General features: G+C 45.1%; 1 protein-coding gene across 6 annotated transcripts in view; it reads left to right on the top strand.

The window, feature by feature from the left end:
• Positions 1–8,684: 8,684 nt before the first annotated feature.
• The window catches only part of CPS1 (carbamoyl-phosphate synthase 1), a 105,213-nt gene continuing 102,397 nt past the window's right edge, over positions 8,685–11,500 (top strand). For 4 of the 6 annotated variants that reach the window (XM_064433636.1, XM_064433634.1, XM_064433631.1 and 1 more), the window contains exon 1: positions 8,686–10,021. Coding sequence is in view for 2 of the 6 variants with exons in the window: in XM_064433631.1 (XP_064289701.1) it covers positions 10,008–10,021 (14 nt within the window). In the remaining 4 variants the exon portion in view is untranslated. Of the gene's footprint in view, positions 10,022–11,500 lie in introns of all 6 variants that reach the window. The other 2 variants (XM_064433633.1, XM_064433632.1) reach the window with 2 other exon arrangements.

Genomic DNA, 11,500 nt, shown 5'->3' with positions numbered 1-11,500 from the left:
TGGAGTCTTCTGCTTAAGGCCAGATTCACAGCCCTATATTATGGTCTTCCATCTGCAGGTCAAAGCAGTATTCACTGCCCTCCTTCCCTCAGGCACAGCTCAGTATTAACTTCCAGTATAAAGCACAGCATTTCAGCTTCCGAATCTTTCTTTGATTCCTCCCATTAGTTTTTTTCTCCTGATCACTTAAAGACAAAGATGGTTCTCCCAAATTATTCTGCCAAGGAGTTATGTTTCAGTATATTATTTTCTAATTGATCATGGTCACTTTGGATTTGGTGCACCTCTTGCTGCCCAGGATGAACCCAGAAATCCAGGCTGCAGCTGTTCACTCAGAGCCCCAGTGAGAAATTAATGATTCATCCTTAACCTGCCCATCTAGAATGGGGAATGAAAGAAGGAAAGGGATCTTGAGAGGAAAGCTGCTCCTGTGTTCTTGCAATCTCAGTCACTTTGGGCTGTTTGGTGGGCCTGTTTGTTTGCTATGTCTGAAAAGGGTCATGCTGCACTCTTTGAAAAAAAAATTAAAAGCTATTAAAGCAGATCTGTTCAGAACACATCTAGAGAGGATCTGTGTGTGGATGCAGCTATGAGAGCACAGGGAAAATGGTGAGAAAGCAATCTCTAGTAGCCTTCCTGGCAGTCCTGTCACAGTTAGCCCCAGAAAATCTGTCTCTGAAATGACTTGCAATCAGTGGTTGAATAGATGTCCCCAAATCTTTCTACCTGTGACAAAACTAAAGGATGTAATGCTTTCTGCTCCACAACATTGTCCAAAAGACAAATCCTTACTAAATTTTAGCAATACTAAGAATCCTGGCTGTTGGTGGTCCCAACTGTAGCATATCAGTGGATCATGTGAATGAAATGGATTTTCACAGTCCTCCTTGAAGAAAACCTCAGCATGCCTGAGTGTCTGCTCCTCTTCATCCCAGTGAGGACATGAAACCAAAATCTCTGACAGATGTTACAGCTGCTTGCATACTACATGGCATCCTGCCTGAGGGCATACTGAAACATCTTCCTGAGAGGAGCTGTCTCCTGCTGGAGCCTGTAGGCATCCATCACTTGTGTAAACTCAACTGCAGTGAATCTCCGTGCAGCAGGTGCCCAGTGTGGGCAGCGTGGATGCAGACTTGCTAGTGGCCTTTCCAAAATGTTGCTTTGCCATCTGCCCCGCCTCCACAGCCTCCTCCCAGGGTCAGAGCGACCTCGCACAGCAGGCTGCACGCTGTGAGCCAGATGGGCTTGGCATGGTAACCCCACCGTAGTGAATGTGAGGGTTGCTTGCTCTGCTTTGCAGTTGCATGCTCTATGTGAGGGAGTGCAGTGAGCAAGGGTAGAGTGTCCTTTGTAGCCTTGTCAGCTAGAAAAAGGAATTTGAGAGGCTGTGTGCTCCACAGAGCATGGTCATCCTCAAGGAGTGTGAGAATGTCCTGGAAAAATGTGCTGGCAAAGTACTTGGGCGGTGGGAGGGGTTTCATTTGCTGAAAAATTGCCCAAGGGATGTCTCAGCAGAATGCCACATCACAGAACTACTGCAAGACAAGATTTTTGTGGACATTTAAGAGATTTTGGCATTTATCTCCCCATCTCTGCTTTGTTTGTTTCTTTTTGGTGTTGGCTTTCTGTTTCTCTTTCAGACAGCACAGAGTAAAAGTGAGAAGCTTCCCAGCTGTATTCATTAGCTTCTCTTACACGTTATTTATTCAGCAGCAACATAGCTGAAGATACTATATGCCTAAGATTGATGTCCAAAGTGTCCTAGGACATATAACAGATCAAAATCAAAGATGCCCTTTTCTTCATTTTAAATAACAATTTTGAATATCAGATGTTGTTTCTGTCACGGTGCTATGTATAAACTAGAGATAACTCTAGAAACTTTGCTATTCTTTAATATTAGAGCCACAGCCCCCTATATTTGAGCACAGTAAAAATGCAAACTTACATCAAGAAATTGAAGATCTTAATGCCATTCTGAAGCTAGTAGCTTGGATTTGGAAGGTGAGGCAAGTGTTATATCTTAGCATTATAAGTGGAATTTTTTTCCTTTTAGAGGGATATCCAGGAGAAGGGAAAAGCATTTTATTTTACTGTATTTTTTTTTCCATTTTATGGATGGCATTGATTGTTTATCTTTTAGCAGCTTGTACGAAGAGATCAAAGGCTAAGTATTGGTCACAGAGTTTGACCTAATCTAGTTGATTCATTGATAGTATTTCTGGGGAGCAGAGCTTACCTGTATCCTGCCTGCTTTTGTTGTGGCCAGGTTATTAAGCCAAGCATTCAGTACAGAGAATTCTGACTCCATGCACAAACACGGTGGGGGGCTTTGAGCTGGTGGGTTCCATTCAGATCTCAGAGCTGTAGTAGGTAGTTCTGTGAAAACACTGCTCACAAGGCAAAAGAAAAAAAAAGTAGGAAGGGGAAAGAGCACAAAACTAGGAATGCAGTTAGATGTGCCTGTGGTTTACCTGCATCTCACATACTGTCTTATGTCCTGATCTCATCTCAAACAAGACAGCAAAACTAGAAGCAGGATGTACAAGTCATAGGACTAATAAGGCCAAAAAGGAGATCATCAGCTGTGTGGAATGACTTAGGTGCAAGGACTAAGCAGCTAGGCCAGGACTATTCAGGCTGGAACAGAGGTGTCTGGAAAGGGCTATAGTGCGTCTGTAAAGCCTTGAAGAGTGTCATGAGGACAATGACTGGCTCTCAAAGCTAGCAGACATGAACTGCAGCAGCTCTCAGAGGTGCAGGTTATCCATGGAGCTACGCCGTTGCAGGTTGGCAAGTACACAGACACATCTGGGCTTGTGCACAGAGGGGCTGAGCCTCCCTCCCTCTCCTGGAGAGTTTGGCGGCTGTGTGTATGTTCCCTAGCACGCTGCCCGAGCATCCAACACAGCCTGGGCTCTGGGCTGCTGGGCCTGGTGCCATGTGTTTCCATTTTGCTTTATGGCATGTGAACCTGGGCAGAGCAGCTAGCAGCCGAGCAGCTTTGTAGCAACCTGTCTGCGTGGCGGCAGCAGCAGCATCCCACTTAAACTACAAACGCATCCTTGATCGGAGTGTGGTGGCTCTACCCGATCTTTCAGCGCTCTGCCACTAGATGCCTCTGTCCCACAAGGAAGGAGCCGGAGGAGCTCTGTGCCTGTGCCCTCAGCTGGCACACCGGGGAGGCATCCGTGCCCTGCTCAGTGTGGGACGGGAGGGGGTTAATTGCTGTGTAAGGAGTAGAGAGCAGTGGTTCTGCACGTGGCAATCCTCTGTGACATTTTATCATTTTCTCCTCCTTGTGAACCATAAGATATGGATGTCCCCCAAAGCAGTGGGAATCCGTCCTATTTTAGCAAATGAAAGAGAGAAGTTGGAGAGCAGACCTGACTGAGAAGAGGTGATCAGTAAGGTCTATGTATGGTCAGGAGCAAAGAAAACCAGTCAGGAAACTGCTAAAAACTGGACAAAGAACTTTGTTTTGGAGATGAGGTAATTTGAACGACAGTAGGGATTGTTGAGACTTTGATAGAATTTGATCCCTGGGTAGGACTGACATCAAGTCAGATTTCTTTTGATTTGCTATAATGACTAAAGCAGTTCTGTGCAGGACACTTTCATACTGAAACCTCTCTTTAAAGTTCAGGGAGAGGGTTGGATGTGATTGCCAGTGAGTGGATATGACTGATTGCTCAGCCTGGCTCTGTGTTTGACATCTGTCTGAACCTCCATTCATCTTTGCATATGTATAGGATGAGCTGTGGTAAATATGACTGCTGACTTGTTTGTTTAGCTGTGTGAACACTTTGGGGTGGCAGTGAGCAGGGTCTCTGTGACACTGAGCAGTGCAGTTAGGCTTTACAGGTGCTCTAAGGACTCTGAGGGGCACTGAAAGGACCTTATTTTTCATTTAGTACCTTTTATCCCTTCCTTAAAATGGAACCTGCTGTTGTGGAAAACTATTGAGTGTCATGTTTTTAAAGGACCTTCAATCCCAAGTGTCTATACTAACAATGGGACACCCAGGCAGCATTGCAAAGTCTGTCCTGATCCAGCAATGATTTGGCACCTGTGCCAGTATCTTAATATTTATTATCCACATTCACCTTTATGGTAATAGTTTTATCTAGATTTGTCTTGGTCAGTAAATATGCACCATTAGGTCCTAGGTTTGCCATCCTGGTAGATTTGAGGTGTCTGCTAATTCTCAGAGATCCTGTAAGGCAATTCTCAGAAGATCACTCCTCCTGGATTTTCCATCAAGTTTGCTCACCTTGGTTCCTGTCCCTTGCTCCTGCTAGGCTTTGTCTGACTGTTCTGTTTCTGTGGCCCTTCCCATCACTGGTTGGAGGGGCAACTGGTTGATGGCTCTGAGGAGGAACTTATTCAGAGTTTCTCATCTCCTTCAGGGAAATTACAGAATCACAGAATAAACTGAGTTGGAAGAGACCCTCAAGGACCAAGGAGTCCTACTCCCCAAGAGCCACACCATGTGCCCGAGGGTATTGTCCAAACACTTCTTCAGCTCTGTCTGGCTTGGTGCCCTAACCAGAATTTTCAGCCTTTAGGTCCCAAAGGGAATGCAGCTGGTGAGGAAGCAGAGATTTGCATTCTGATGCAAAGCCAGTCGCAGCAGGGGATCCACAGTCTCCTGCTTCTCAGAGATTGGCGGTGATAAAATCTGTGGCTCAATTTCAGCCCAAAGTGTTTTCTTGCAACTAGAGTCCTAGAAGTCTTCCTGTTACAGCTCCCCTTCCAACGACTCTCCCCTCCTGCAGGTAGCCAGTGAGTCACACACCTACAAGGCACATGTATGCATTCATTAGCGTCATCCAGCACAGCTCCTGTGTTGCTAATAGCTGTAATTAACAGTGTCAGTGCTCAGATGCCCTGTGACATCTAAATAAACTACTTTAAATCCTGCCCCCATAAATGTGTGATGCCATGTAATCAGTCCAATTTCTTACAGACTCCTGTCTCTTGTGGAATAGGGGCTGTAAACTTATGCTGAACTCTCCCATGGTTCAGATGTTCAGAACAGCTCTTTGCAAAGACTTTGGGTGTCTGCAGTGCCCCAGAGGCAGTTGGCTGCTTCTTGGAGTGAAGCTGGGTTTGGAGTTACCTCGAATGCAGAGGATGGATCAGACTCTCCTTTCTGACACAGCTTTAATTGTGTTGACAGTTTTATGACTGAGCAGGGACTGGAGAGTTAATAGTTATTAACATAAGGAAGCTGAAGTGGTGGTAAAGACCCTTTGGAGCTCGTGGGTAACTCAACAGGCAGGTGTGGTGAAGATCCTTTTCTTCAGCTGTGGTGCTGGATTTGGTGCTGCTGTGTGCTCTTTAGGCACAGCACAAAAAGAAAATGGATCACCAGGGCTTTTCTCAGATGATCCTCAGAGAGCTCTGCTGAGACCAGACTTCACTGACCCTGTCAAAAGAACTGCCCTGACTAAAACATTACAGAAAAGCAGGCTTGGATATGCACCTGAGAATATTGTTTCATACATCAGATGTGTCCCTAACCCCACAGGATTATTTTTTCTCTTAAAAAAGCCAGCTGCTGTGCAGAGGCTTTTGAAAGGAGGGCTCATCCCACCTGGCACAGGGCCAGCACAGCTGCCTGTCACTCAGCCACAAGCCACGCTGGCCCTGCCAGGACACAGCACTGCTCTTTCTTCTTGGGGAAGTGACATCTCTTGATGGGTCACTGCCTGGAACACAGGAACAGAGCTTGCTGTGTGTCAGGGAGCTTCCTGCTCTTCTTGCATCTGAGGTATTTTGCCCTGGTTGTGGTTTCAGAAGGGCTTTTTAAAGCTTAGCCATTAGGGATTGAAAATATTTTTCCAACTGATAATGTTGCTCAAAGCAAAGGGGCAGTTTCTTCACTCCATTCTCAGCCTCATGGCTTCCTACCTTCCCTCTGCATTATTATAGGTACATGGAAGGGAGGGTAAGGGAATGCAGAACACAATAGCATTTCCAGGGTGGTGAGCTCGAAAGCTGACGACTGTCAAAACATAAAGAGTTTATCATTTGTTATTTTGCCTGGATGATTTTTAGTTATTGTTTATTTGCCCTTTGGAGAAACCTAAAAGGGGTGCATTGTGACTTTTCCTGTGGATGCAAGCAATGAAAAGATGAAGTTTAATCTCAGCTCCCCACATGATCCTTTGCAAATTTGGAAAGACTATATGTTAGCTGACTGGCAGTATGCATAGAAATGTTGTTAGGGACCTTTACTAGAGAGGACTGTGGCTGATGCTATCAAAATGGGTGCTGTCCCAACAAAAGGGACATCATAGCTTGAAACAGACTTATTTTTGTCTTTTGTTGCATCTCTTGGAACCCATTTCCCTGGAAAAAAAAAGGCAGAACTGGCAAGAGAAGTCAGTCTGAATTGCCCCAGCTGAGGCTATGCTCATGGCTGATACTGGGCTAATGCTTAAACATAGGTCTCCATATTTCTTCCACAACATTCTGCCTTTATTTTCCCCTCTGGGTTCTCAGCAGCCTTTCCTGCCTCTCCCACCCAGTTACTGACTCTTCTTGTGCCTGTAAAATTACAGTCCATCTGTTGCAGGAAGCTGATAATGAGAGGATGGTGGTAAACAGAAAACTGGAAGCATTCAAAATGTGTCAACACTGCTGTTCTACCTGCTGGATTGCACAGGTGAATGCATTAGGGTCAGAGTCTGATGAAAAAACCTGCATTGGACAGGGTAAAGTAATGTGGTAATGGTCAGGAGAGGAGAAGGGGTAGGGCAGAGCCAGAAATTTGTATAGATAAAGGCTTTAAGCTTCACAGAAATCAACAGAATAAAAAGTTTGAGTCTTTTTCAAAGCCTTTTCCAAAGTCATGGCTTGAGACCAATTTCTTCTGCTGTTGATGCTGGAAATCAGACCCAAGCTGCCTAAAATGAGCATCTAAACTCTTCAAAGCACACTCCTGAGTGTGCCACAGCTGCAGGGGATTGTTAGGGGCAGAAGGGAAGGAGAGAGAGAATTCAGCTCTCTGGAAATGTTAATGTTAAATGTGATTGCAGGAGTGTGTGACTGGCTGACACTCTGGCTGGAAGAGGAAAGAGGCAATGCTTGGGTAAAATATTTTGGGTCTGTGTCCCTACAACATTTCCACTAACCCTTCTTATCAGCTGATATTTGCTTTCCACTGTACCAGTATTCTGTATTTTTCAAGCCATGTTTCCTCCCTCAAGTCAGAAATGACAAACTGAATCTCTCCTTGACCACTTGTGGCTATATAAATTAACTCCTCATTTTTGCTGTGGTCTCTGAAGCACACGCTGTTGCTGAGATCTCTGTGATCAGAGTAAGGAAAAGAAAACTTCCCAGCAGAACTTAGCTCTTGTGGATTTTTGTCTGTTTTTTTGTCACACCCATTGGACTGGATGTCGTAGTTTATGGTTGCTTTGGTTACAATGGATTGTAGTGTGATGGAATCCATAGGAAGTAGAAATAAATGAATTGATTTTTGTTTATTTACAAGCAGTGGATAAGATGGAAAACTGAGTATTTAAATTATTTTAATCAGTACAGAAAGGTGAACTAGCTACCTTTGGACCACTCTGCTGTACAATTTACTAAAATCTGATATAATTATAACCACATCTGTTCATGAAGTAAACTATCTGAAAACCCTGTGTTTATGGTTCTTAGGCTCAAAACCCCCCACATATGTTTGACATATTCAGGCCCCAGCTTTGACTCTTGTGGGGCTAAGTCAAATCCACAGATGTGCATGTTTTGGGGTTTTTTTCTGACACTACTGTTCCATGTTGACACTCCTGACTCTGGCAGTGCGAGGAACTCGATCCGGAAAGTTCAGAGTGCAGTTGTCAGAGCATTATCCAGACAGGCCTTTTTGGTGTCCCCAGCTCTGTGGTCAGCTCCTGTGCTCTTTGAGGTGGAGGTTTGCATGCTTAGAGGAACAAGGAAAAGCATCTTGTGTTCCCTTGGCCTTTTCAGTGCGAAGTGGAACAAGGAAAAGCATCTTGTGTTCCCTTGGCCTTTTCAGTGTGAAGTGGAGCTCCCTAGTTTTCCTCAGTGATCACCTGCTTTATCTTTCCTGAAGCTGAAAGAGACAAAATTGTTCAGTATTTGAGGTCCTGTCTTCTTCAAATGGACAAAGAATTAGGACGTGCTGCATTGGGATGTAGAGTGATTCCATGATGCCATGGGTTGGTTGATTTAAATCTTGCTGAACATTTTTAGGTGTCAGAGAGAAACGGGTGACAGAGATAATACAGTGAAGAATATCTTCAGGGGAAGGACAGCATCTAAAGCCTCAGCACTGCTCCCACTCACGTCAGCCAGTGCTTTGTGCCCTCTTTTAAGATGTGCAATGAGAGCCCTTGCTCAAAAGCACAGATTCTCTTTAAGCCAGCTGGTCATTGTCGGGAGGAGACTGTTCTGGGGATTTTGCTCAGGAAAATGCTGTGTTTGTTAAAGAACAACAGTACACATTAACCCCATGCACCTCTACATGTTGGCACACAGTTTGTGGTGGTTGGGAGTGAGGCTGTGGCCCAGCCTCATCCCTAATGAGCTACAGCTGTGAGAAGCAGGTGAATGACATTGAAGGTAACGAGCCTGGAGTGCCCAGGGGCACTGCCCAACCACCAAAGGGAGCAGAGGGCACACAGGGGCAGGGCATCAGTGCGAGGGGATAAAAGGCTGGGCTGAAGAACATGAAGGGCAGACACTTGCAGCCTTCCGAAGTGGTGAGGTGTTACTGTATATGAGTGGAGGCTTTCTGAAATTGTGTGGTGATGCTCTGTGTATCGTGTCTGTCTCAACTGAGAGATGTGCTGTGACATCTGCAGGCTAGAAAGCAGCTCTGTGGAGAAGGGCCTGAGTGTCCTGGTGGACATCAAGCTGTCTGTGAGACAGCAATGTAACCCTGTGGCCAAGAAGGCCTCAGGAATCCTGGGATGCATTAGGCAGAGCATTGCCAGCAGGTTGAGAAGGATGATCCTGCCCTTCTACTCAGCTCTGGTGAGGCACATCTGGAGTGTCCAGTTAGCATCTTCTTGGTACAAGAGGGGACAGGTTACTCCTGGAGCAGGTGCAGTGGAGGCTGCAGAGATGAAGAAGGGGCTGGAGTGTCTCCTGGACAAGGAAAGGCTGAGGGAACTGAGGATATTTAACCTCGAGTGGGGCCCTCATCCCTGTGTGCAGGGAGGGCTCAGAGTAGGGGCCAGGCTCTGCTCTGTGGGACCCAGCAATGGCATGTGGGAATGGCCAGGGACTGAAGGTCAGGAAATTCCAACTGTACAGGAGGGGAAGAACTGTTCAGAGACCAGAAAGGAATGGAGTCTCCCTCACTGGGGATGTTCCAGACCCATCTGGACACAGTCCTGTGCCATGTATTCTGGGTTGACCCTGCTGGAGCAGGGAGGTTGAACCAGATGAACCTGTATGGCCCCTTCCAGCCTGACCCACCCTGGGATTCTGTGTATTGCTGGGTAAGAAACTTTATCTAGTGTCTGCCATCCCCATGGAGCATGATACAGTCTTACAACTGACTCATAAAGCTCATAAAGCTCCCTTGCTATTACAGCAGTGCTCTCTGGCTAGGACATGCTGGAGTCCTGAGGTTGAAGTCCTGAACACTTACCTGACAGCCTCAATTACTTCTTCAAACCTTATTGCTCTCCAGCTCTAAAAATGTTTTTAGTCAGCCAAAATCATATCCCTTCTCAAACGACATTACAGATCCATATAGCAAGACTTTGCTGTGCTGTTTGAAGAGAGATCTGTATCCTCATGTGTACATCTGCCTAATGCTTGTATCTGTGTGTAAGTTAAAGAAAATGCTTTGGTGCATAGCCCTGTGTGCAACAGTCAAAGCTGTTTATCTTTTCTCCCAGAGAAAAAAAAAAAAAGTAGGAATGAGGAGAAGATTAAGACAAACAAATTTTGCAAATCCTTCCAACCTGGAGCACCAGGCATGAAGCAACAAGGAAAATGCTGATTGATCACAGATGCTGTATATAAGGTGAGAGGCCAAGGCCACATTAAGTAACTCCTCTGAAATGTTAACTCTCCCTCCCAAAACTGGGGACAGCTAGCACTGCAGAGGTGCTAAAGGGTAAGAAACTGGACTGGAGAGATATGTTGTGTATATCCTTTCTAAAGGGTAAATATTTTTATACTGGAGGGATGATTAATTCACTTTTAATTCTCAGGAAATTAGGGAAGAAGCTTTCTGTAGAAAACTTTGTTTCCTCTCATATAGCATATTTCATATGGAAGGGACCTACAAGGATCATCCAGTCCAACTGCCTGATCACTACAGGGCTGGTCAGAGGTTTTAGTGTGATATTAAGGGCCTTATCCAAATGCCTTTTAAACACTGACAGGCTTGGGGGATCAGCCCCCTCTGGGAAGCCTGTTCCAGTGTTTGACCACCCTCTGAATAAAGAAAGGCTTCCTTAATGTCAAGTGTGAGTCTCCCCAGAGGCAGCTGTGAACCTGTCCTGTCACAGGGTATGGCATCTGTTGTGGTAAAAGAGATGTTGGGGCATGCTATTAAGAGAGTATTTCTTGCTCAGATAAGGCTGGGAGAGGACACTTTACCCAGTACTTGAGGTACAACCCATAAGCTAATCATTGAGACTCATCATGTGTTACAGCATTCCAGTGGAGCTGCTTTTTTTCCTGAAATTGAGGGCAGCTTTAGGCCTGACCCACTAATGTGCTGGGAGCAAGGAGCCTGTTTTATCTGGGTTTTGCTGTAGTCCAGGCAACAGGTAGCTGTCCTACCAGTGGCAGTTCCTATGAATCACACTTCAGAATGCTGTGAGTACCTCTTGTTCTAGGAAATGTAAATGTGTATAACACACAACATTTCTGTTGTGGTGCTTTTCTATTATGCTGGGTGCTTTCTCTCTCTACTAATTTCCTTATTTCCCAGGTCATAGATCCAAGATCACAGATCACAGGCTTGTGTGTGATGGGCCTGGCTACAGTCCCCTGTACATGCCCACCAAGAAGGCTAGACCAAGTGGTCTGTTCCAGGTCAAAATATCCATGAAAATGATTCAGTCATAGGATTTTTGATTTTAGTGAAATTATTAACTGGGGAAAGGATGACAAGTCAAAGAAAAAAGACAAAACTGCCCAATGAACATGGTATATGCCTGTGCAAATGGACATAGTTATATGCATAAATTAGCAGCTTGGGGACAGTGTATATTATAGCCTTCATCCTGGATAAAAACCTATCTCTTTATAATATAATCAACAGCAAGTCAATTTTGTTTTTCTTTGACACACCAAACACACTGGGGTATGATTACCTATCACATATTCACCCATGACAGGGGTTCTGCAGAAGGAAGCAAGTGTAACAGGAATCTTGGGCAAATGTAGCTAATCTTGCATTGTAAAATCATGTTATTTTTAGACTCTGTAAAGAATGTGTGGCATGGGGGAGACTGGATTTGTGTAAGCCTTTTCCTAAAGCCAGTTTGGC

This window comes from Passer domesticus, chromosome 10 (assembly GCF_036417665.1).
Source record: "Passer domesticus isolate bPasDom1 chromosome 10, bPasDom1.hap1, whole genome shotgun sequence".
Lineage (NCBI taxonomy): Eukaryota > Metazoa > Chordata > Aves > Passeriformes > Passeridae > Passer > Passer domesticus.
This window is presented reverse-complemented; position numbering and strand designations above follow the sequence as displayed.